Source organism: Oreochromis aureus, linkage group 22 (genome assembly GCF_013358895.1).
Source record: "Oreochromis aureus strain Israel breed Guangdong linkage group 22, ZZ_aureus, whole genome shotgun sequence".
NCBI classification, from domain to species: Eukaryota; Metazoa; Chordata; class Actinopteri; order Cichliformes; family Cichlidae; genus Oreochromis; species Oreochromis aureus.
The window spans coordinates 23,107,418-23,134,526 of NC_052962.1; the positions used below are offsets into that span (position 1 = coordinate 23,107,418).

At 40.7% G+C, this 27,109-nt stretch overlaps 1 protein-coding gene across 6 annotated transcripts; it reads right to left on the reverse strand.

The window, feature by feature from the left end:
• Positions 1–545: 545 nt before the first annotated feature.
• On the reverse strand, positions 546–26,052 carry ubap2l (ubiquitin associated protein 2-like). Of its 6 annotated transcripts, none has more exons than XM_031739505.2 (30): positions 25,990–26,052; positions 24,586–24,723; positions 23,813–23,887; positions 23,098–23,208; positions 20,871–21,045; positions 19,767–19,868; positions 19,535–19,580; positions 17,076–17,120; positions 16,237–16,343; positions 15,911–15,970; positions 15,744–15,796; positions 15,346–15,431; positions 14,716–14,896; positions 14,283–14,481; positions 13,729–14,069; positions 13,139–13,311; positions 11,870–11,990; positions 11,514–11,553; positions 11,194–11,386; positions 11,010–11,073; positions 10,418–10,748; positions 9,343–9,431; positions 9,185–9,238; positions 8,668–8,752; positions 8,304–8,521; positions 7,201–7,306; positions 5,863–5,988; positions 3,707–3,774; positions 3,383–3,577; positions 546–2,767 (listed from the first exon to the last, which is right to left on the reverse strand). In XM_031739505.2, exons 2-30 carry the CDS (start codon positions 24,679–24,681, stop codon positions 2,672–2,674), a joined length of 3,636 nt encoding a protein of 1,211 aa, XP_031595365.1. In that variant the 5' UTR covers positions 24,682–24,723; positions 25,990–26,052; the 3' UTR covers positions 546–2,671. The 6 variants fall into 6 exon arrangements, with proteins under 6 accessions (XP_031595365.1, XP_039461631.1, XP_039461632.1 ...); XM_039605697.1 differs by lacking the exon at positions 25,990–26,052 and adding an exon at positions 25,808–25,952; XM_039605698.1 differs by lacking the exon at positions 25,990–26,052 and adding an exon at positions 25,488–25,738.
• Positions 26,053–27,109: the final 1,057 nt, after the last annotated feature.

Genomic DNA, 27,109 nt, shown 5'->3' on the forward strand with positions numbered 1-27,109 from the left:
ATCGGTGGTTGGCACACTTTGGTCTCCTTAGTACAATTTAAACTCCACAGCCTTTTTGAGTATTGTTGCTGACAACTTCTGATTGCTGCTTCCAACAGAATAACAGGCCAAGTCACACAGCTCAAGCACCTTAAACTGGCTTCTTGAACATGACAATGAGTTTTTAAATCAGCCTCCACGGTCGCCAGATCTCAATCCGATGGAGCACCTTTGGGATGCAGTGGAACAGATTCACATCATGGATGTGCAGCTGACATATCTTCTGCAGCTGTGTGATGCTATCATGTCAACGGGGACCAAAATCTCTGAGGAATGTTTCTAGTGCCATGAAAAAATTTAAGCAGTTATGAAGAGGAAAAAAAACAGTACAATCTGCTGCTAGCAAGGCGTAACTGGTAAGTGTATGGGTCATATATATCTCATGAAATGAGAGTATAGTACAGTTATGCCAAACAGGATCAGAGCTCATTTAGAGAGAACATCTACAGCTTTTAGTATTTTTTTTATTCTGATGCTCCAATACAGAAGCTTTGCATGATTCAGAGTTTAAGAAATCCAATTTCTGCTACATCTCACTTCATCCACTGCCTGAAATGACCCTTTTCAAGCCCACTCATTGAGAGCCCAGTGTCTTCTGATTGGCTGCAACTCACTTGGCTTCTAAAAACAGAACCTAGTGCTTGCAAGGTGTAATCACATATAGAAAAATCATACTAAGCTGACAGGAGCTTGGCACAAGAAACCTAATAGAGACCAAGTGTTTAGAGCAGTCTGAAGCCTCAGCCAGTAAAGTCAAATTTAGCTGCGTTTAATACAGTAAAAGACCTCAATCCAACACAGCACCTTTGGGAAGCATTTAAAAGTACAGTTCTGTCTCTCATTTGCCTACTAGAAAGGTGCCAAGATGCATATCTAGGGGGGTTAGAAAATATATCATGGAGAAACATAAAATGCTAAAGTGTATCCAAGACAGATGGAGGTTAAAATGTACAAAAAGAAAAAAAAAAAAAAAGAACCAATACTGTACATTACATGGCCAGAAAATGTGTGATGTAGTTATAAGTTTGGAGTTTCATTTGGTACTCTTGACATCCTGGAGTTTATTATGACTCAGCCCACAAACAGAAACCAACTGGAAAGCCTCCAGAGGTTTTAGTTCTACCCAACATGTCATCCATGAACTGTATCATGTATGTTCAAGTATTTAAAAGCCACATGAGAAACGTAGTTTCTTAAAAAGACATTCACATCCAAAATGATGAAAATGTCTTTTTCTTGTTTATTTACTTAATATTTATATATTTTTACAAAATAAAAAAAACAAAACCAAAAAAAAAAAGCTAACAAGTCTGCAAGGATTTAAGAAGGAAAAGAAGAAAGCCATCGAACAAACAGGGACTACAGTACTTGTGTTTTTTTTTTATATATGTACAAGACAAGTTTATCCATTTAAACATTTTTTTTTTTTTTAAAACGCACAGTACAAAAAAAAAAAAAAAATCACTGACAAAAAAAAAAAAAAAGAAAAAAAAGAAAAAACCCATAGTACAATTCTGTCCATCAGTATTCAATGCTGCAGATTTCCTTACAATGTTGGGGGGGACAGGTGGCGGGGCAGGGAGGGCCTCAGAAACAAAATTATTCACACTGGAAGGCAGACTGGGTGTGTATTGGCCTTGGAAATCATTCTCATCTTTCAAAATAAGAGGGGCCTTATGAAATATTTATAATTAATGGGAAAAGTTACTGTACAAGTGTTGGATAATGAAAAAACAAAAATAAATCCTGTGCTAGGCAAAAAAAAAAAACCCAAAAACAAAACAAAAACCCAAGCACAGTACGCAACCATGGCCCCCCGTGTGTACAAACATGCACGCAGTCACATGACAAACACACTTTTTCCTCACAGTCAAAGCCAGTGAGCTTGCTTATATGTCTTTATATATAATATATCTATATTCGGTAAAAAATAAACTTCACAACTCTACCAATTTATAGAATTGTTTCTGCAAACTTAAAATGACATTAAAAAAATAACAAAACAAAAAAACCCCAAAACATGAAAAGTCAACGGCAAATTATTGTGTTTGGAAATTGTTCAGGAGGGAAGAATTTCCATCAAAATTAAGGAATGGGGGAGTTGAGGGTCTGAAATACAAAACCAGCCTGCCCCCACCCCCTTTTAGAGATTACTTCATTCCTCCCCTTCAGTGGGAAAAAAAGTGGTAAAAAAAAAAAAAAAAAAAAAAAAAGACCATACAGGAAACGTTCATTCTTTTAGAAAAACAGTTCTATGTTACAAGTGAAAGAAAAAAAAAAAAAAAATGGGGGGGCAAGGGGCGGGAAGATTAATACGATACAAATTCCCAACACTTAGTATTTCACCCTCTTGATGGTTTGCTTCTATCAACATTTATCTCCAATCTCCCCTCACTTTTAAAGCCCCTCCTGTCCCTCCCACCCATCCATCATTAACAGTGCTCGTTCTCTCGGCACAGCACCTCTGACCGCGGTCAGAGCTGTGGGAGTGCTGGGCCAAGAGACTGGAGGGAAATCTCTGCAGGAGGAAGCGGGGATTTATACGTGGAGACTTATTTGCCGAAGGAGTGAAGAGCCTCCCACCCCTCCCAGCTTTTTGACACTGCGGGGGGTGGGGTCCCGTGAGTGGATGTTAGTTTGCCCCCCAGCTGTAGCTGTTGTACGCCGACTTGTTGATCTGAGACTTCTGTTGGATGGAGGCGTTCTGGCTGCGCTGTCCAGTGCCGCTCTGTGGAGGAGAGTCACAAAGTTCATCAGTGAGCTGCCGCTTCGTGCCATGTGTTTACCTAAAAGCAGCACAGCTAATGTCATGGTGAAACCACAAACACTTAATGAACTTGCCAACAAATCTTTTAAAGGCAATTCACTAGATTTGTATTACCACTTATAACAGTCTGACTGCATGATGCTCGAGTGCTACTTCATTTATTTTGAACGTGCTTTATCAAAAAGACTGGAAGTTGTCGACTAGTTAACAGCCTGAATATAAAAGATGGAGCTACAGTGATGTCACCCACTCATTTTTCAGCGTTGACCATAAATTTTTGTCGCCATTTAGACACTGGTGACTGAGACAGTGAAGGATGCCGTTTTTCAACCTTAAAGCCGACCCGATCTCAGGCTCTAAAGCTGTCGCTACATTGGTCACCGCTCGGGGAACTGGTGTCGACACACTTCCGTCACTTACTTTCAGTCTATGCATTTTTGAGCTCATTCAGACTGTTGATCATTACTATTTGACTCACTGGATGGAGTTTCCTTGTCAACGAATAATGCCTTTGCTCCGCTTGTTTCTAAAAATCACATGACCTCAAATATGTAAGCATTTATATATACACTGCACCTGTCCGTCTTGCTGCAGGTGGTGGTGCAGAATCTGAGAGTGGGGTTGTTGGTGTGGTGTCAGGATATGCATGAATGGAGCTGGAGCGTAGCCGGCAGCGGCAGGAGGGTTGATGGGGCCCCCGCTGCCCAGCGCAGAGGGCAGGCTGAATGATGCAGCTGGCGTCCCGGCGTGGAAGCCCTGCTTCTCAAACGACTGCAGGGGACCAGGAAGAAAAATAATCAGTTTGGCCACTATAACGTTTTTTTGTTTGTTTGTTTGCTGCTACAAGACAAGCAAAAGCATATCCTGTGAGTAAATATTTCTGTTCTATTCTGTAGTTACCTGCGTCTTTGTGTAAACAGACCCTGAAATATCTGGTACTCCCGTGTTGCTTGATGTCACAGAGACTCCTGCAGAGAGGGGGAAACGACACAAACTGAGCTCATTAACTGTTAAACCGAATATGTTACTGCAACCACCCACGTGGTTACGCTCCGATTCTAACCAGCACAGATGCTACTGGGTCGATGGACAACAAGGAAATTAATGTATAGACATTATCTATGAGGAGGAAAAAAAATCCAAATAATAACAGAATACTGGGAAATTCCAAGTGTGAACATCTATGTGAGCACGAGTCCATAGATGATTTCAGCAGAATTTCCCTTTAGTGACGACGGCAAAGAGACTGAGGAGATGAGGAAGGATGAGATGAACAGGAAGAGGAATCAGAGAAAGATGGTGTAGCTGAGTATGTTTCAGGTTTGGGTCTGACTGTATCTGGTGGCTGCTGCTCTGGTTTGCTCTGACACTTCCTTTTTAACCCTATATGATATCAGCTTACCAAAAAAGAAGAGACTCTGGATATTAAACAAAATGCTAGTCCCGTCCCAGTTTTCTAATTCCAGATGATTTATTTTTTCAAACATTTTCAAAGAAAATTACCCAAATATAAATGGTGACAATCATGTGCTTCTTTGCTTTTGCTGTCTTGTATGAAAATATAATTAATGATTTTGGATTTTTGACATCTGATCAGAAAAAACAAGATGACAATTTGCACAACAAAGGATAAGAGATATTTTTTTCTGTCCATTTTATTATTATTTTTTTCCATTTTCCCCTTTTATGTCCCCAAAACAGTAACACTCAATAAAAGACGGTCAGTACAGTGCATCCCTATTCTGAAGACAACTTTAGTAATCAGATGTGCATTTTCACCATTTTGTAAATTGTACTTGTCAAAAAATAAATAAATAAAAAATTAACAGGCTAATAAAAATAAAATACATCTCTTAGTTCCTCTCTTCAGTCATTCATTCACTGACTTCTGTTAAAGATAAGTTTCTCAGATATTTTGCTCTGAAGTCTTGGCACTGCTGGAAAGCAGAAGAATCTTGTATACAAGTGATATTAAATACTTATGTCATTTTCTTCTGCAGATAACACAAGTGATGGATTTTTAAACTTTTGTTTTCCTTTTAAGCTGCTAATGAAACTGTCAGCTAGAGAGACGCTCAACCTTATGAGACTGTTAATCTGAAAGCACTCATTTCAGCCCTGTGTTGTGTGGAAGCTTCACAGAAATGTGTTAAAATCCTGAGTGTCCAAACACGTTTACACTGACAAGTTCCATGTTTAACGAGAAGCTCGTTAAATGCAGCATTTCTTGCTTCGTACACTCACAAGGTAATGAAGGGTTTTTTAATCCAGAACAAATAATTAATTAATTAAATCTATCACAACTCGTGCAGAAATGACAGATTTCCCTTTAGAGAGTGACCGATGTCATCCGTTGTATCCACTGTCATCATTTCTAATTAGGTAACGCTGAACTTCAACACTCCAATAATGGTCAGTGATGTTCAAAGACATGAGCAGAACTTTCTATGTACCAGGTTTGGTTCAGTGCACACAGTTTTGATAAAACATTTCAGTCACACACGGCGTTATTCTGACCAATCACCAGTGCTACAGATGATTTTGTTGCCCTCTCTGTCCTTGGTTGCGAACTACGACCTTCGCAGGACAGCAAACTCTGTACTTTGGAGACGGACACACCAGCAATGAGAACATGAGTGAAGAGCAAGCAACACAGGGGAAAATGGGAAAGCATCAACCAGAGTAACTCATAATCACTTTGTAAAAGCCCAATAACTTTAATACGACCTTTTAAAAAAAAAAACTAAACAAAACTCTAAACACAGTGTAGCTGTTTTACACAGAAGTACATTGGAGTGATGATGAGTTACCCTGGCAGAAAACGGGTAAAGAAACGCAAACAAGGCTTGTAAAAGAGGCAGGCTGCACTGGACTATCTGAAAGCACATGTAGTGTGACAGGTCTTCCTGCAGGCACCAGCGATGAGGCAAGGGAACGAGAGCAAAGAGGGGGGAGAAGGATGGTTGGTGACACGAGGAAGACGGGAGGGACAGGGTTGGTTCTTTTCTCTCTCTCTCTCTCGCTTTAGGTTTAATTTGGCATGTGGCGGCACTCACCGACTCCAGGCCCGGTGACAGAGCTGGCTGGCTTGTTTTGTGCAGAAGCAGCAGCGGCCACGGCAGTGCCGTATCCGCCCTTACAGAAATCCCCACTCCCTGAAGCCTGGCCCACATCCTCATAGCCTGCAACAGTCAGACACACAGCCGCAGCCCACAGCGTTAGACACACCAGGCAGGGGAAGCAGACCTGCCTCAGATAGCATCTGCAAATGATTCATAGCGTTTGTTTGAAAACTGGACCACATGGACAGGTTTTTACCAAGTTGGGACAATGCAGACGGTATCAAGTTCCTTCTGCTGTAACAACCTGAACTTTGATACCAACTGCAGCGTCTGTGTGGCAAAGCCTGTCCGTCCGGTACAACAAGCAGGTCAGAATCAACGCTGACGTCATTTGCAAGTACCATCTGACCCAAGTCTGAGGGGGAGGAGGTGAGGGAAGTGAGGGGGCAGGCAGGGCGTGTGTATGGGGGTGGAGAGTGAGCTTGAGTTGGGTAATGGCAGAAAGCAGCAGATGGTGCAGCTTAGAACAAATAGGTTTTCCACATGTTGTGACTAAAGGTGGATACCGAATAATGAATAAAGTATGTAAACTAAAGCCTCAGTGAAGTGATTGGATAGAATATATAAAAAAAAAAAAAAAAAACAGATGAAAGAATATCGTCTCAAATGTGAGTCTTTGGGAAAAATAGGAAGCTGATGGCTTCATGTGTTGATGTGTTCAACATGAAGGTGTGTGCAGGCGAGGTGGTGGATAGTAAAGCTCTGGGGCAAACTGCACTCTGAGATGAGCAAAGCAAGCCATGGAAAAAAGCGAGAAACCCATAATCTAACCCTGTTCGTTTGTAAACTGGTACAGCCAGATGCCACTTTTAAAGCCCCTTATCCCTTTCTGTTTAGACAGCATATACTTGATCTAAAGACGCCCTTTAATAAAAGTGACATAAGACGCATTCTTGTTGTTAGAGAAGAATTACTCAGGCATTTTCCTCACGTATACAGGCACTGAAACTGTATGAGATGCAGATGCGTTTTCTGACACTCTGACATACCAAACCATGTTCTGGTCATGAAAACATTCAACTTTCACGTCAACATCCGGGTCACAACAATGATTCATAAACCATGAGCAAGTGTCTTGACACAAGCATAACAAAGGCCATTACACGAGCACCATGTTTATGCTTGCAGATGTTGCAGCGCTCGAATGAAATACGCACTCCACCGATGGGAAATCAATGGGCTCATTGTGAGAATCAGCACACAGTCATCGGTGTCCAAGTATACTAGCACAACCCCGTAAACATGCCGTTTCAACATTATTTAGGCTCTCACCAGTGCTGTATCCATGGGAACCATAGCCACTAGCCTGTTGAAAGGGTGTGGCCGAGGCATTGACGCCGACATTCACACCGTGCTGTTTTGACGAGGTAGGAGCCACCTGGATGGGCGGGGGGGAAAAAAATAAATAAATAAAAAAAATAGAGAGTCAAGAGGTCAGCAAAGGAAAATGTGAAAAGTTCACAATCATGGCGGTGAAACACAAATTCAGGTTCTGATAATGCATTTTTTTAAACTGCTTAAATCGCTCTCATATTGCCACCAGAGGAAAGGCTACAGGCAGGGTCGGGGGCTGAAACAAAGCGATATCAGGCAAGTTTAGGCCAGTGTTTCTGTCACTCACAATCACAAATTTGGCTTTAATTCTAACTGGCTAGAGTGAACTTTTAAATCGTTGACAAGAAATTAGTCCCTCTTTTTTTCTATTTTAGAAAAGTTTAACGTTAAAGCAAAGCTACTAGAAAGACGGGTAGAGGTCGAGCTGCAGCCTCTGTTGTCTGGCTGAAGTCAAAGATAAACTGATTGTACTTGTTACAGTAAGTAGCCTTTTACTCTCCCATCACTGCTAGCTGCCAGTTCAATATGCAACTCCTCTTCAAAGATGACCACAGGCTGACAGAAGCCACTCTGTCTCTCACTCTCTAAAGGGAAGAATTAATTTAAAGGCGGCCTTTTATGCTCAATTTATTTTTATTGTTGGACACTATTAAGAGAAGAATACTTACTCACGATACACTGGGGCTTGGTGCAGCCCCTCAGTTGTTGAGGAGGTTATGGCTCCTGTTCTTTTAAGGCCACCCTCCCTTTAAGGCAACTTTGTTCTGATTGGCTACTTCTCACAAACAGCAGGTTTGTATTTTCAATTAACATTGGTTTCTTTCTCAGTAAAACCATACAATGAGCCTCTAATACTCTAATCTACTCCCCTCATCTATTAGTGGTGGAAATATAAGGCACTGGACTTCATACCAACACGAAAAGAAAAGAAAAAAAAACAAAAAAAACATAAAATCAACAACTGCTTGTTGTTATATTATAACGCTAAAAAATTGCAAACAAGGAAAAAGTTAATTATCTTGGATATTAAGATTTCTCACCGGAAACACAGCAGGTCCATACTGAAAGGTATTGGGCAATCCTGGCATGCCAGTGTAGTACGGGAGACTGGTGTAGCTGTAGCCTGGCGGCAGCGCAGGATTCAGGAAGGGCTGCTGTGTGGTGTGATGCGTCTGGCTCTGATTCTGTTGTGTCTGAGCTAATGTGGTGGCTGGAGCCGGAGAGGAGGCATCAGCTCGACCAAACTTTGATAAGTCACCTTAAATAAAATGCGAATAAAAGATTGAAGCATGATGTAGCAGTAAAATAATACATTTTAAAAATAAATAGATATTTTCGAATCACACATAGTAGTAGATAGTTTTTTAATGGAGCTAAAAAACTAAAAACTAGAAAGCGTCTCACCAGAATAAGGGTTGCTTGTCAAGCTGCCCTCTCTGCCTGTCAGTGCTGTTGTGGGTGTTGCTGCAAAGGGAATGCTGTAATAATCCTGGATGAGAAAAATATTACAGTATAAGAACACAAGAAATTAAGTGACTGAGAAATATCACATAACTTGGGATGGGTATGTAATGGTAAACATTTTTTCTGAACTGTTCAGTCTTTCTCATTTCTCAATTTGTAGAGATGGAACTACATTGCTGATTTTAATCGTTCATTTAAGTCAAACTGTAAATACAGCACAGGTAATGTGTAGTTAATGTATTTTATACTTGAGGGTTTTGGCTCAGACTTTACATTCCACCTCTAACTGCAGTAAAAAAAAAAAAAAAAAAAAAAAAAACTTGTTTGAAGATTTGAACCGTCACACCTAAACCCCGAGTCATACAAAGCTGACAATGCTGTGTAATTTTACACTCCTAACTGTGCATAACATAATTTCACTTGCAGCAGCTAAACGCATTTCACAAACAACACTCACCAGCGGTATTCTTGTCTGTAGCATCTGTAGATCGTCATAGCCGTACACCTGAGGCTGAGAAGAACAGTAAATCAAGTTAGTGTGGAGTAAGTAACAGTAAATACAAATCTAGTATGCACATGTGAAGCTCAGGTCATATATACTTTGACGGTACTTACAGGGTAGGCATGCAGTAGTCCAGGGGCCATAATGTATGGGTTGGGCAGTAGAGGGGGCACTCCGGGTGGAAGGTTTGGAGGTGCTTTCCCTGTATGCACAAATTAAAATAAACCAATAAAATGCATTGATTTGTAAAACAGAAATATAAGCCTCATAATCATCCACGATGAACATACACTTGTGCCTGTATTTGCTAGACAATTTTACCCATGCGCTAAGCAACCAAATTATACTAATTATTCACCAACTTGCATTACATAAACAAAGTATTACAAATACATTGCCTTTAGCAGAATTAATAAATGAAAACATTGCAGTAAGACACGTGACAAACTGTTTAGCAGCAGAGATTACACTCTACATGTGTGAAAGAAAAAGCCTCAGGGGACAAACCAAAGACTCAGAATCATGAAAACCACACCTGTGATGAGGAGGAAATGGAAACCAGATTGAATCCCAGACAAAACAACACACCCATGACTCACTCACTGTAATCACTCAAAGACTATCTCTGATAAACTCCCCAAGAAATCCTTTGCCACAGTTGCTCTACTGTAAGTCAACATAAATGAATGCATCCATCTGCCACCTGACCACAAAATATGCCCTGAAGGTTACATCATCTGTGTAACTGTAACCACTAAACTCTTAAGGACTTCATTTGGTCCTATAATCTTTAAGCAATAAAGTCAAAATGAAGGATAAAACAACGACCTAACACCCCAGACAAGCTCTACTTAATGCTTTCCTTTCCTTTATTTTTATTTTGTTCTTCTACTTTGTGTGTGCTCTCTGAAGCCAGACCACGTGACCCGATCAATGACAATATTGTAACAGAAGCTCTACAATGGATTCGCATACAGTGAACGGCTGACAGTCCATTTTACCGCCAAGTTATTGTGAAGGCCTCACATCAAGTTACCGAGCTTATAATTATATCACTGGTATTGACTGGACAGTTTAAAGTCAGCTATGCAGACAAAGTGAAAAGCAAACACAATTTAAAACATCCACAAAGGATGCAAACTGCATCTGCATTTCCATTTTGATATATTTGTGCTTGTGTTGTCTAACCTGAGGATGCTGCAGAGCTGCGTGTTGATGACGAAGATGCTGAAGATGGAATGGTCGAGGCCGCTGTGGAGACTGAAGCAGTGGCGGCGGCAGCTGCTGGGGCGCCCATGGAGGCAGTGTTGAGGCCCATGGCCAGACTGCTGACGGGGCCTAGGCCCGAGGGAGCTGAAACTGTGGCAGAGCCCACTGAGGAGGCCTGAGGAGCCCCTAAGGACACCTGTGCAGCAGCCACAGAGGAAGAGGAGCAGGGGACTGATGAAGACGGCACGGCTGAGACAGAGGAAGGGAAGGATGACGAGTGCAGGCTCGAGTCTCCATCGACGCTGGGATGCTGTAGGGGCGGAAGGAAATAAATGCGGCGAAGATTGATGAGATTACATTTCCATTAGAGTGAATGAACATCTAATGTGTCCATCTACCACCACAGGAAATGCAGCTTTGAAAAATGCTCACACTGAGTGAGGGAGGGAGGGAGACGCAACCTCCTGCATAAGCTACTCACACTCATTTGTGACTAGTTTAAAAAAAAAAAAAAAAAAAAAGTACAGTTGATTCTGATGTAAAAATTGACACGAGCAAACAAAGTGCTCACCAGTAAGCCTGAGTTCGATGTCCGGACAGATGGAGTCAGACTGTTCTGTTGTGATGGGTGAGAGCTGTAAAAGAAGACCGGATATTCAGGGGATATTACACTTATCAGCAAATCACATCAAATTCACTGACACTTAGGTTAACACAAATCATAATTTAGACTTAAGAGATTAGCTGCATCTCACTTGTTGTGCTGAGGAGGGGCCATGCTGCTTGGAGGCAGGTCTTCATTGTGACCCAGAGCACTAAGGGGCGTCTGATTGGCTGTAGTCAACAAGGAGGCTGAGCTGCTGTCTGTCAAAGTGCCCATGCTGGAGACCGATGCTGGCGTGACCGAGTCAGAGGCCGGCTTGACTGATACTGCAGATCCTGCTGCAGCTGTGCACAGAGCAAAAGGGAAACGGATGGAATAAATCCAACAAAACTCAATTAATAATGCTCAGGAAACGTGTATGTGGGCTAAATGTGCCAGAAAATATGACCTGACTAGTAAGCAGACACTTACCTTCCACGGATTGCGCTGCCTGTATTGAACTGAAGCCATTCTGTAAAACCAACAATGAACGTGAGCTCACAGGTTTCTATGGAGACAGGCCATTGATAAAAAGCTGAAGCTTATTTGATACGCAGATATCAAATACAGGCCATGTTTAAAAACCAGTAGCACTTTACAATCAGAACAACGTAAAACAAAAGAATTTAGAAGTATAAGAGTAGAGTTTATTTTAAGGGGCTTCTGCATAACAGAGCAGGTGGTAGTTGAGGATGTTGTCCCCAGTGACCCCTCCTTTAATACTTCACTAAAAATGGAGTATTTAACATTTTAGTAGATCAAGTGAAAGAGGAAAGTGTTGGCTTTACCTTGGGCTGCAAATCCTTCTGAGGGGAGGAGGAGACTGAAGGAGGATAACGTCGTGTTTGAGATGGTCTCTGATCGTACAGGTCCATCTGGCTGGAGTTGGAGAGAACCGGAGTTGACTCACTGCAGATTGCAATGAAATGGACAAGCTCGAAGTTAATTGTGTTCAATTAATGGTTCTGACTTGAATACTGATGATAATTACAATATAATGACTTTTATAGACTGGGGCACACACCAAAAATTGATCTAACCTTAAAGGAAGTGCTGAGTAAAACAGAGTGTGGGGAAAAAATAAAATAAAAATCAAAAGCCAAATTCTTAAAAGTCCAGTTATAACTGGTAAAATAATTCAGTATTCCTGTCAATCAGCGTAAACACATTTGTAAATGCAAAAATATGCAAAAACTGTTGAATAAGCAGTACGAAATATCAGACTTTATGAGAGAGACAGGCTCAACTAAAACCCTGAATAGAAATCTGTGTGTCAAAGATGGCAGCTAGCCTGCCTGAACACAACTGCCAAACTGAGTTGTTGCACTGATGCATCCCCACAGGTGAGGTTCACAACATGTTTTGTGCATACATTGTTGTTATCTTAGCACTGTATCAATATTGTTTTGATGTGGCTTCTGCTCTGGTGGGATGAGCCAGAGATGTTGTTTGAGCATGCACTTTGGACTGCTCCATTAATTAAGTTTGATGACTTTGCATATGAGAAGAGTAAGTATAACTTGTGGGGACAAAAGAATTTTAAAGCTTTTGGGGGGGCAAAGTCCCCAAACTTAAAAAAAAAAAAAAAAAAAAAAAAAAAATCATAGTTAACTGGTGATTTAATAAATTATACACATCCTAGTTCTATTTAAAGTTATAGCTCTCTTGCCATTTAGACAGCAGCGGTAAAATAAGAAGAACAACAAATCCGACAAACAATAAGCAGTGTGCTATTGCATAGGCACACTTATTAAGTGCCCAGAAGCATTAGTAAAATGACTGTCAATGAACAGGACTACAAAGTCAAGAAAAACTTTACTCCAGAGAACTGTTCTTGAATCAAAAACAAAAATCTGTCATTCCAGAGTGTTCTGTGTCAACATAAACTTTCTAACATGAACTATCCTTATGTTGGCTGGTTGCACAGCAGATGGCACAACACTGAGTACAACTAGCAGGTCTGAGAGGAAGGTTTTTAAGAGTACTGTCCTCCATTCAAAATATTCATATCCTGTTTGTTTACGTACTGGAAGAACTTTTCTTTGGGAAGTACCAACCTGCTGGGGCTTGTGTAGAGACTGTTCTGGACCTGGTTGCCTGGTGTCGTGGTGGCAGAGGAGGACTCGTACTCTGGTAGAACTGGTTCAGACCCAAACTGCAGTGCTCCAAACTGAAGATTCAGGCCTGAGATGTCTGTTGAGCCAGGCATCTCCACTGCCATTGCTGGAATCTGAGTAGACAAAAGTAGTTTGCTTTCTTTAAGGCCACAAAGACTGAAAGCTTGCTTTCATGCATAAGACACAAACTCTACTGGTCTGCTATTTTAATTGGATATCCGTCTGCCTCAGACAACTAGATCGAGTATTGGTGACAACACAGCGATCCATGAGGAAAATCAATTCAGTTCAACTCAATTCAATTCTGTTGTTCTATGTTTACCACACAGCAATGTGGGTGATCTAACACAGGATGAAAGAAGCCAACAGCAAATTGTCACCTGTTTTGGAAGCATTTTCACACCCAACGCACAGATTTTGGCATCATATTGGAAGAGAAAACATTTGGATCAGTGCATCCCTACAGGAAACCAGTCTGTTTTCAATACCTTCTATCAGGCACCTTTTCAAAATCTCTTATTAAAAGTCACCTTTGTATTAATGGAGGCCCTCTTCTTCTGCTGTTTGATTTTGTGTTGCTGCAAAGGCAGAGGACTTGAACCCTGGGCATCTGAGGAGCTTGGGGAAACTTGTTGACCTAGAGAAGGGACTCCGGCCATTTTAGGAAGGGAGGAAGCAGGTGGAGGCACCACATGGGGGGAGGATGTTGTTTGTTGTGGTAAGGAAGATGATGAGGAGACAGAAGAGGAAGGAGGCAGGCCTTTGTCCTGCAGGAAAACATCCAACATGGACGAGGTTGAGGTGGCGGCCTGGTAGGGCTGCCTCTTTGTAAAGGGCGTATGAATCGCAGACTCCGGTTGAGCCTTCATATCTAGACAATTGTGAGGGGACAAAAGTCAGAAAAAATAAACTCAGCAGGTATTTTTTTTTGGTACTGAAATAAAAAAAAGAAAAGTAAAAAGCTCAATTATAATCATTATGAAAAATACCACTTCACACATTTCAGCAAGGCATTTAATAACAATAGCATTTAGTGTGCAGATAATTTATCTTCAGAGTAATTTAAAAAAGGCTCTCATCTCACCATATTGTCCCAGTGAGGCAGCACTGGTGTCCCATGATGAAGGGGTTGTGTTGGGGGGTCCAGTCTGGGAATGCTGGGCTGCCAGCTGGGCCAGTGCCTGGGCTGTTTTATACTGCTCCAAAAACTGGGACCCAGTGGTCCCTGTGCTAGCTCCCTTAGGTTCCCCCACTTCCCCAAAACCCTTGCTCAGCATGCTGACCTGCAGTGTTGGTAGAATAACACAGACCATTATTCTAACTGAATAAATACTTGAGCCACAATAATGCAGTTATGCCGCGATATCACTGTACTCGCCCGTTTTCTATGTGGTGAGGAAGTGGTTGACTTATCAACATTAAAAGATGATTTGCATTAGTGAGCTATCTGAGAGGCAAGGTACATTTAACTGCAGTGTTAGGAAGAAACTGCCATGTTTTGTTCTTTAGAGTCTCACCATGTTGTGCTGGGTGTAAGGGGTGCTGGAGGATGTTTGAGAGAGGGGCACTCCTTGCTTGGAGTTGCTGAAAACCAGTGACTGGGACAAAGAGGGGGGCTGGGTGGCCTCCATGGGGGCATTTTCTGTCTCTGAGGAAGAAGATGGTGGAGTCTTCCCAAGGAGCACCGCGAGATCAATCCTATAACAAGCAATTAAAAAAAAAAAAAAAAAAAAAAAAAAAAATCATTATGACACCTATAAAAAGTTTCTATAAAAAAAAAAAAAAAAAGGTTAATTATTGTAAAGCTGCATTCATTTTCATTGTTTTCTTGATTAATCTTTTTTTACTATTTAAATTCAACAGAAGTATCAAGTGAGCGATATTAACACTGCTTTTTGTCCAGCTAGCAGAATAAGTAATTAAATATTTGCACATTTTCTTGATAACTAACAGTACAAGCATATGGCCAATAATTCTCTGAACATCAACTCATTCATACATACATCAGTTGATCAAGAAATCAATTATAACCTTGTCCACAAAAAACAGAGAAGGTTACAAAACAGTGACTGCTCTTTTTCTCTTGATCAATTCCCAGAAAAGCAATTTGCTCAGCAGCAGGGTAATAAATTGTGTAAGTGACCCACCTCTGTCCCTTAGTGATGGTAACATTCTCTTGAGGCAGAGGCATTGATGCTACACTGGAAGCTGTGAATATCTTGGTCTCTGAAAGCTGCAGAGGAAAGGAGAGCAGAAGATGAACTTTTCGTTCTGTTCAAGTGTGCAGATCAGAATCAGTTCTAATCTACCTTCAGCTGCTCCCTTATTCTCAACGGGTCGCCACAGCAGCTCCACAAGTTTGATTTAGTGGGTTGACGCAAGTTCCTCCTGGCAAGGTACTTGCGTCTCCTCCGAGCAAATATGTAAACCACTACACCATGGAGCTGCTATCACCATCGTTAATACTGAACTATAACTTCTTAGAGGACAATGTACCGTTTTTGTTAAAGAAATAATGTGATTGAGGTAAAAATAAAACACTCACATCTTCATTCCAGTCCTCAGTGCCCCACTCCTCTGTGGCAGACCTCCAGGCACCTGTGAGTGAAAGAAACAGTTCAATGATATCACGTTGAGCAAAGAACTTCAAACAGAATAAGGAATGCAAAAAAAAAAAAAAAAAAATCAAGAGGGGAGTGAAGACAGGTTTACCAGGAGCAGAATCAAACTTGGGTGGATAATTTGTTCCCTCTCCTGCAGAGTATTCCAACCCTGGAGACAGAGACAGAGGTGAGGAGATTAAAGCTAATGTAGAGTTACCAGAGGAAGTGATAATTCTTTAGCCAGAGCATTACAATATGTCTGAAATTTGTGTATGTCTCAACTATCAAGCAAAGCATCCTTGTAGTCTTTACAGCAGGCGCTTCTTTGGCAAGCTAACCATGCTTTTTAAAATTGTTTGGATGTTAAACAGATGCTGAATTGATAAGATTAACTTCTCTTATTGGAGGGTGACCTTTCTGGATAAATTCACTTACTAGCGCCCTCCTCTAGCTCCACGCTTCCTGTGTTGTTCCAGGTACTGCCCCCTCCATAGTTTTCTTCTGTCTGAGCTGGCTCCGCATAGTCAGCAGGGTTGAATGTTCTGGGAAACATAGTGATAAGGAGTCAAGAAGTGAATGAATGGACTAATCACTTTCCCAACAACTGAAGGAGTGTCTGCATAAATCACAGCTACTACCTACTCACCTACTAGAGGTCAGCCCTGTTTGAGCAGAAGCAAACCCTCAATTAAGTTTTAATGAGGTGCAAACCACAACTGATTAAGGTGGTTGTCTGCTTGCACTTTGGTCTTTCGACATCATTAGGCTTTTTACTTCATAAAACACTTCAGAAACAAAACCAAACTTGCAACAGAAAATGATATGTAAAAGAAATCCTAAAAAACTTGGTTGAATAAGTGAAACTACTATTGTAGTAGTGGGGAAGCATCTAAGTACTGTTTTACTTTTTCAACGACTCTTTCCTGGCAAGGAACATCTTTCATTAGTTTGACACATCCATGTATGCTGAGAAAATTACAGCTGGTGCAGCCTAGCAACATGATCAAGTGCAACACTTTTCTTTTTAGTGAAGCCAAGCCAAGCAGCTTTCATTATTTGTCAAAGATCCTTCCTGTGCAAATCAAGATGCATTTATAGCTTGGATGAGCATATTAAATGACAAATTTTAAGGGAAGGCCATATCCATTTGATATCCTATTAATAGAATCAGGTGTTTTAATGTCTGCTATTACATTATCCTGTTTTATAGCACTCAAAGGCTCCCTAAAGAAAGCAAGAACACCACATACACACACAAGAGGCGATGCACTCACCTCCTACTGCCTGCAATATCATATCTGGGCCCCTTATCATTCTGGCTTTAGAAGAAAAATAATGGCAACAATTACAAGATGAACAACAAAGTAAAAGAAAAAGCTTTTTTTTCCCCCCACCACCACAATCGACAGCTACAGCAGCATAAGCAAAATGCCTTCAAGCTGCCTGAGCCAGTACTTTAATAACAACTCTGCTCCAGTCAATCACTCTTCAATGCAAAGCAAGCCAGTGTGCTTTTAGTCATAGTGGGTCAATACGCAAGAAACCCAGCTGAACTAAGTATAGGCTTCATAAATCAGCCGCAAACAACAAACAGCTGGTAGATGATGGCAGTTAGCAATTTCATCGACACCTTCAATCACACAACTACATGAGCTCAAAGCTATTGTTGAGCAGACACGGTGCATCGGTCTGCATAATAACTCCATCCATCTCAAATCACACAGTCTCTTGTTTAGTCTCACTCTCATTTACCTAATAAGTTGAGAATGTCACATACACACTCTGTGGTAACAGTGCCAAATTAACTGTATCAATTCTGACAAACACCCCACCAAAGCAAACATACCCTTTTACTACAGTTTTTACAGCTGTAAAGATATATCAGCCTGTTTCATTGTGTTTCTATATAGGCCAACATAAAATGATCCCATATGTGTGAAACAGAATGGATTTCAATCTCTTCCCTCAGTTTCTTTTCTCCAAACACAGAAAGAAATTAGTTGAATGCAACACCAGAGAAAAGAAAAAAAATGTCAGTTGTAATGTGGGACTTTAACTGTGTGTCAGATCCGAGGTGCGAAATTACTTTCTGCCCTTTTAACCTGGAAAAACTTTGTCTAAATAGACACTAATCAATATGTGATTAAAAAAAATGAGGTTATGGAAACAAAAATGGGTGGGAGGAGGGTGGTGTGACATGATTTCTGCCCAGAAAAGAGAAAAAACAAAGATTACAATTTGCATTTCTTAACAAATGGATGCGGGTTCAATTCAATCATTTTAACACATCTTGAACCAGGCTACATTAGTGATAAATCCAGTCTTCATGTTACCAAAATCGGAGTTGCTGGTTTTAATGTGGTCTCATTAAAGAGACTGGAAGCACTATTACTTCACAGAGAGAATCACATATGCAGATAATAACCAAGTCATCTACCAACTTCCCTTGAATCATCTAAATCGTCACACCAACTCTGAAACAAATCTATCTGATCAGCTTATTCATTTGTAATTAAGTGTGGTACTCATTTCCCTTTTAAACCCTAAGTATTCATTTTTGGGTTTAGTGCAGTTTCAGTGAAATCTGAAAGCAAAATGTGAGGTGAATAGCATAAGTTGCCTATTAAAAGCATAAAATACCAGTGACGCACATCTACAAGTAGGTCTGAAAATCATCATCTTATCACACAGCAAAAGTGCTTTAAGGCTGTTTCCTTTAAAGCCATGCACACTGCTCTCAACAAACACTGATGCAAAGCTGGTAAACAGTCTGCCAGCATCCAGAAGCAAAAGCAATAACAGAACTATTGTGTGCTGACGGTGAGGACGGTTTAGGTAACACAAAAACGTCTCAGCCAGCACTGTACAACATTAGCCTCAAATCTGTATGAAAAGCATATTATAGTGTTTGAGTATGCAAGTCAATATCTAGGTCAACACTCAAAACAAACATAGCCAAGACTGGAACACTTCCACAGGCTCAGAGAGCACAGACCATAAAGATCCTACTGCAGGTTATCGTTTGCACCATCACAGAGCAATTATTTTATATTCTGGTCATTCCCATAGGTTATAACCATGTGCAAGTATGCTTTTTGTTGTATTGATACAGCAGCTTTAAAAAACACACTTTGTTTTTGTAAGAACATCAGTTTCAGGCTTCTCCAGCAAGGAAGCCATTCAGTTAGCACGCACACACATATACACCTAGAGTCACATCATACCTGACTGCTCACAGGAAATGTCTTATGACAGCACAAGTCTTACTCATACACTGCCCAATTAATGACAATCAAATGAGTCGGGAAAGCCATCACAGTCTGCACAAAAAGCACTTCCTCTGTTTTGACACCTAACTGTTCAACTGCCATGCCTATTAACTACACCCTTTTGCGCTCAGAGAGACTAAAGAACACAGGCAAAACAAACTGAATAATGCTGCAGCCTGGGGCCAGAGAGCTTAATATAACTGTAAAGCTAAACCAGTTCGGTCCCTGACAGTGTTCTTCATAAATCAATCCAAATATTACTCTAAATAAAATCTTTAGAGACTGCAAACTCTGAAGAGAGTTATTCAGCCCACGCTGTTCCAACTCATTGGCTGATGTATGTCCTCCCTCCTTTGGATTAATGCTAAACAATAGGCTGGGGTCCTGCTCTCTGGTGACCATAGCAACAGGTAAAAGTGGAACAAAAGGCCTTCTCGATTTAGGCAATGCAGGTATTCCCTTACCCCATGCCCTGTGCCGAAAATCTGCCTCCTCGCCGTCCAGATGCTCCTGGGGAGAGAGCGAGACTTCGTGTTAGTTTCTTAGTTTGACAAATCTTGCCATAAGAAAGGAAGCCAGCAGATTATGTATGCATTAAAAAAACAACAACAAAACAAAACAAAAAAATAAACTCAGGCTACCCCTTGTTTTGATTAGACACACTTCCTTCACAGAAGAATAAAGAGGATTACTTACCAACTGCTCCCCTTCCTCTGCCTCTTCCCCTTCGGCCTCGCTCTGCCCCTCTTCCAGCTACTCCAGCCTTGCCTCCATCTAAGCCATTCTCCTGGCCACGAACTTGGGTAATGAAGACAAAGCGAATGGTTTCAGAGTTAGACACAATAGCGCATGTAAAAACAGCACACAATTAAATAAAACTTAATGTTCGAGAACCTTAACAGCCCCTCAGATAAAATCAAAAGGACAGACAAATGTGCTGGCTCTCCTTTCCTATGACGACGTATGCAGTTTAAATAAGTTCTAAAAGGCTTTCTTGCACTTTTATTTTTACAGTAATTCTGGTGCACCTATGCAACCTTTCTGTACCCAACTTCATTTAAATGACGACACAAGCCAGCAAGCAACTGTTCATCCAAACCATACACTTCTTTTCTCAATGAACCCCTTCAGGCAAAAGCACAAAGCCTTTTTTTTTTACAAAATTACTTGATAAACTTGAGTCTGACAGAGCGCAGGCATGACTCAAATTAACAGCATTCATTGATTTGTGAAATATGATGAAATTCAAAGAAAAAAATCTTTCAGGCTGTACGTTTACAGCATGCAATTTGATGAAATAACCGCCTTGTTAGTGACCATTTGTTCAACGATTTCTTTTCAGAGTGGTCAAGGTGATCTCTTCATCTAAACCTAAACCAAGCTAAAGCCAAAACTAAAGATGTAAAGACCCACAAAAACAAACAAGAACTGAAGACAGATACAATAAAGGCCTGGCAAAAGATCACAATAAAAGGTCCACACTCTGGTAATTTCAACTGGCTCCACACTTCAAGCAGATCTTGACTTCAACAGAGCCTTAAATAACTACAAAATTATAATGGTATTTGTTCAATTAAATCTGAGCCTCTGTAAATACAGGACTGTGTATATAAAATGTCAAATTCCTCAATGGTTGTGGCAATATTTTTGTTCAATCCCTTCACACTTGAATTCAAGGTCAGAAAAATCTACTGTGTTGGCAGACAGACAGCCATTTGTAAAAACTGAGTCACTGACTAAAGTTTCCAGATCAAACTGTAGAAGGCGGCAAATCACTGTAAAGATAAGTTAAAGACTTACACTCTCGTCCCCTGCTAGCGCCACGTCCCTTGCGTGGAGCTCCACCTCTGCGACGTGCTGCATCCTTCTCGCCTCCTTTCTCTCTGTTCTCTTTTCCTTCGTCTCCGGTTTCTGCCTGGCTGGTCTCCTTCTGACCTGACACCCCTTTCTTCTTTCCCACCATTTCCCAGGAGTCCTTAAAAAATATATAAATATAGCATTACAATGACGCTCGTCTAAATCAGAGTACAACAGAACTTATTGTCTTGGCACATTTTACTAAGATGGGAAACACACACTGAAATGGATGAAAGGTTAGTTGATAAGGTGATGATCTGAATTTTTTTTTTTTTTTTTCACTGTTAGAGACCAAAACAGGAAACTAAGTGACCATTATGGCCTTTTCATAGTTTTCTGACGAATACCTCTTCCTTTTCCATCGGTTGCAGCAATATCGCTTTGAGGCATCTGGAAAATGTGATGCTACCACACTTATTCATCATACCAAGACCTGTTAAAACAGACCTGTTTGCAGATGTGTACCATGCTGCTATACACAGAGATTACAACAGTGAGCATAAACTGCCACTAAGCTTACGTAAGACTGAATCTGATTGGGATCGCATTTCACATACAGTGCATTAAGAAGCTGTTTGGTGGAAGCCAGTTGAAAATCACAATGGGAAATGTTATTCATCTTATTTATTCCCCACCAAGCCGTATAAATCCAACTCCTTTTAAAGTCTTTACTCCAATGAGCCAGTATTTTGACAATCCAAAGAGCGTAGCATCTTTTGATCAGCTGTGATTAATGTGTAACGGCAAGATACTTTTCAAAGTCTTACTCTGGTTTCAGTTTCTCACCATGTTCTACTAGTCAGATTATTATCCACGCTTTTAAGTTATTTTTTGTGAGAGTTTTCTTCACACACACACACACACACACACACACACACACACACACACACACACACACACACACACACACACACACACACACACACACACACACACACACACACACACACACACACACACACACACACACACACACACACACACACACACACATGAAATAAAAAAATGGCAGAAAGAAGAACCCAGTAATTTTTATTACAAACTAAGAGGAAGCGAATGCCCTGTGCATTAGCTTCAACAGACAACTGTCCTCCCTCAAGTCTCCTTCTGGTTTTCAACAGGTCAGTGACAACATACTTAGGGGATGCAAAAGAGGCACATTGACAAAGAAAACACAGAAAATGTGTTTACCGTGAACTCTTCTGGACACCTTTTAGCACCTACATGCAACTTTGTTTGAAGCAAGAAAGCCCTCCCCACATTTAACCCATGCTGTACTTTAAGATTTTGTACAGTATCAGTTCTCTAATGGTTCAGAAACACTAGAGGAAAAATACAATGTCAAACTACAGGGGGGCCAGGAAACATTCTGCAACTAACTGTACACAGCTGCAGAGCCCACTTTCAATGGTAAAATGACCGTACAGTCGCCCAGTGGAAGACAATCCGCTTCCAAACAATCACAGCCTGACTCAGACTGACTGCAATCACTCTCAGACAGATTGGCAAAGGTTTGAAAATACTTACCATCTAATTTATAAATGTAGAAACTTTGCCAAGACTTTGCAATCAGTCAGTACTGACAAGTGCTGTGCATCTGAAATGAGTCTCTTTGCAACACGGTACTTGATTCACCTGGTTCCCAACTTGTTGTATTCTGGTTATGTTCCTATACAAACACAAGGTTCCCAAGCACCTATTAAACTGCTGTCCTGCAGCAACTACATCACTATTTGTGGAGGAATTTCTGAATGCGTGTTTGAGATCTATGAGGTTCTGGCTGGAGTCATTTAAAAGTAAATGTGAACTTCTTTGTATGTAGACAGGAAAAGATGACAGCAGATTCACGATTTTTAATGATTTATCTGTTAAGTGCTGTATCGCTGTACACAACCGCATTCAACTGAAAACTGATAGAGTGGTGCCATCTTATCGCCCTGCTCATGCATCACAGTCACTTTGAACATGGCATCTGACTGTTTGTGGTGCCCATCTTCAAAGCAACCATTTCAAAGACTCCATGTTCATTGAACCTGGTCACAATAATTTTAGTGGTGCTGCTGTCTCCAACCACTGTCTTCCCTAATGTGATTGTAACATCCAGTGTGGTACTGATTTCACAAGAATCCAGCCCTCACAGCACAAGCCTTCACACAAAGCTAATACTCACAGTGTCTGGGCTGCCCTCCAGCAACACGTTGATGGCTCTGTTGACATCCCCGTTGCAATCATGCAGTGCGATCATAGACTCATCCTGATCCTTGCCTGTGATGTCAATCAGCTGGAAAAGGAGGGTTTTCACAATCAGACAGAGTTGACCCATGACATTTCTGATGTGTCATTTGTTAAAAAGTAAACCATTTTAATTACACTTAGAATAAAAATCTAATTTTTTTAAAAGGTCAGTATAGAGGGTTAGCTACATGCTTGCTGAGATTCAGGAGTTGAGCAGGCATTCAGCACCTTTGTAACAAGACCATAGGTAACCAACAGATTGTACATAAAGTTAATTTTCTATGAATACTGCATCCACTTGTTTTTAGTTCCTAAATGAAGACACTGATCTTTGAGAGGTAAACTCTCTTATCAGAAGGTCATGATGACTTGTTTATTGAGTTTTCTGAACTTAGATGACATTGAGTGTGTGTCAACATTAATGATTTGATCATTAAAGCTGACAGGCCTGATATCATTTACAGTTAAATCCTGTATATGTTCACTTAAAAATAAATAAATAAATAATCCTAAAACAAGAGACATACATGTCTCAGCCAAGCACAATAAATGATACAATATAACAAAATTATCAATAAATGAAGTGGTGCAACTAGAAAAGGAGCAGGAACAACTAAACAGCAGGACAAAAAGAAAGTGCATCTGCTCACCTGTTTGACCTTTTCTTCAAAGTCATCATTGTGATCTGAAATCATCTGTGCAAGTCGGATCTGCTCTGCGGTAGCCTGTTCCAAGAGGGTAAATAAGATCCGAGATTAGCATCAGCAAACACAGGATTTGCATTCTTGAAAAAACATAACATTTAGATGTTAATAGAATCTGTAGCACTAAAGTTATTATTAAAATTTGAAAGCACCTTTGCATCCACTTCAGGTTTACTAATTGCAACTAATTTACCATTTTCAACAACTACAGTGCTTAAAAATGTTAACACTTGTAAATAACCTTTTTCACACAACTACTATACCACAAACAGTAACCACCGTCTTTTTACTGTTATCATCAAACCTGCATATTAGTCGGTCAGACTATAGGGAACAGTGTTCCCTATTGGATTTTCAGACTGAAGCTGTGATCCCAAAAGCTCACAATCAGAGATTTTGTTCTCGACTTATAATTACTCAGCAGCATCACCCTAACTCTGAAAAATCTTGAAATGTATCCAAAGCTTTTATAGTGAGGATGGCATCATATGCAGAAGCCCTTTACTCAGTAAATAAAAGCCTGGGTTTTGACTGATTTTCTGAAGTTATACTTATCTCAAATCTAACTGTAACAAGTATGTAACTTTGTAGCTAAAAACTTGTATGTAATTACGAGTTAAAAAAAGAAAAGGAAAAAACCCTTGTCTGAGTATACTGAACCTTGGTGCATATCACAGAGCATCTGGGCAGTGTGACAGGTGGTGAGTGTGTGAGGGTACCTGAGGCCTCTGCTTGTGCTGTGTCTGGCTCTGTGTCTGGCCCTGTGTCTGCTCCCAGTTGCCCCGGGCTCGGTTCCCGCCCATGGACGTCATCATTTACAGTATATACAAATAACAGTATTTACAAAGGAATAACACCTGAGAAGAGAAGGGTGAGAAGGAGTGTTAGAAGGGCTTGTGACTGTGACCTACTTATGTCGCGCACACGTATGGTACGATACCACTTCCTCAAACTGCCTGGTTGCTTAATGGTTTGCTGGAAGCTGGCAGTGATATCAGCTTTGTTCCCAGACCATGTCTTAAACCAAGGCCACCCGAGGGAGGAAAAAACAGGGAAGAGCTCCTTAGTAAACTGGGTGCAGCTGCACACAAGGAAAACGAGCACTAACTTATTTACCACTCAAACATGATGCAACACTTTATGCATCAAAACAGCCTCAATGCTGAGGTAAATCTAGATTACCAAACAACCGAATGTCTTAAACAACAATAACAAAAAAACCCAGACATATATACACTTTGGAGAACACCAAATGGGGAAAGACAACATACAATCTCACACAGTATACTGTTAACCTTGCTATAGATTCCTTAATCTTCCACATGTTACGTAAAACCCTGTTTTGATTCGCGCACAAACAAGCCTAAAACCAGGGCCCGTCGACCATATCAAAATCTACTATCCAGCCACATGGCCAAAATGCTAGCCAGCAAGCTAATAGTTGAGGGGAAAGCATCCAGCTTTCAAGTCTCGGTGGGCTTCCGCTTCTCACGGCTTCACCTCATGGCGACAACGAGGCTAACTTTAACGGCTAACCTGCTAACTAAACAGTGATACCTACCTACACAAAGCTGCGTCGGTAGCTAACTTAGCTTAATAGCAAACAAGTTAATTAGCTCACCGACAACTAACGGGCAACGGCGATTTCGGGTTCGACCGGGTGAACCAAAGAGGAAAAAAATACGCCCAAGCCACTCCGGTGCCACCGGTTGTCTGCTAGCGACTGATAGCCACGCTAACTAAACAAATTATCGTCCTCTTGGTTAGCCAAGAAACATTAGCCACGTTAGCGAATTAGCAGCCGCGACACCGCTCTGCAACATTTACAACCATTGGCCCCGGCGTACTCTCACGGACCCGGCTGAAGGCGTAAAAAAACGCCGAGGCTGAGGGTAGGCCTATAGGCCGCTAAAATGAAAATAAATAACAGGCAATACTGACCAGAAACCCGGCTCAATATTACACACTGCTACACAACCGGCCGACAAGTAATCTCGCTGTCGACCTCCGGAGTAGGATTTAGGACAGGATTTAAATCCTGAACCCCGAGTTGTTACAGCTATATTGAGAAAAATAAAGCGAGCCGACTCGCTCACACAATAAGCGAGAGACGGTGAATTTACCTGTTTCTTTTCCACTCTGACACCACGGAGAGCTGCGTCACGTGGTTTGCAGAGCGCTTCGAGGAAACTGGACCCACACCACGTGATCAGCAATATACCGTCAGCGGGGAGACGTGACATGTCAGAGCTGGAGAAGCATTATTATTATTATTATTATTATTATTATTATTATTATTATCATTATTATTATTATTAATAATAATAATATTTTGAACTGATATGTACATGAACAAGTAATACTCTATATATACACACAAGTATATTCATAATAACACCCTCATATGTAGTATATGCATGCATAAATGGTGTGATAATGTGTGAGCACCAGTTCTCCAGGCATTCTGATGTCTTTCAAAGTTTTCCTCTGGACATTGGCTGCTTTTTCACTCATTTCTAGTCTAGTCCAACACACAACAGACAACAAAGAACCAATTGTGAATTGCATCTTTAGGCACTTTGTTTCTAGCAAACTGGATATGAGGAGGATAGAAGCAGTGGAAGACCGACCTAAAAATATCTTTAGCAGATGAACAATATCTAAAAGCCACGTCCTTAAGTAAAAAATCCAGAAAAGACTTGACACAGGACCTGAGGGATGTATCTGGACCATCAGATAATCCATCTACTGTTCGTAAAGCCTCAGAAATGGTGGCTGTCAACAAGTCACTCTTAATGAAGGAAAAGAGGGAGAAATGTTTGAGATATGCTAAATTACACAAGCACTGGATTGAAAGTCAGTGGCACCAGGTCTGGTGGAGTGATAAATACAAATTTGAAATATTTGGTTCAGACTGTGTTCAGTGTACAAAGCTGGCGCAATACGTTTGCATAGTATTGTATATAATAATAATAACAACAACAACAACAACAACAACAACAACAACAATAATAATAATAATAATAATACACAAAAACTGAAACAGGTAAAATAATATGTATAAGTATTACATTCTAGATAGATCATTGAATGCGTTACAAATATCACCAACAGTGATATAATGTATATATGATATAAATTGTGAAGCTCTTTCAGGCAGGTTGTGTTTACAAATGAATTTTACTTTGTTGCTTGGGGCAAAAAGTCTTTATTTTTAATTTTTATTCCAGTTCTTTGTTTGTA

What these genes read in the sequence shown, in the direction of transcription:
- ubap2l (XM_031739505.2), bottom strand. Translation starts at nt 24,681, where the DNA reads ATGATGACGTCCATGGGCGGGAACCGAGCCCGGGGCAACTGGGAGCAG. An exon ending in TTTTCGGCACAGGGCATGGG is followed by an intron (nt 17,121 to 19,534) that starts GTAAGGGAATAC and finishes TTTCTTCTAAAG; the next exon opens with CCAGAATGATAAGGGGCCCA. An exon ending in CATCGAACTCAGGCTTACTG is followed by an intron (nt 10,749 to 11,009) that starts GTGAGCACTTTG and finishes CCGCCCCTACAG; the next exon opens with CATCCCAGCGTCGATGGAGA.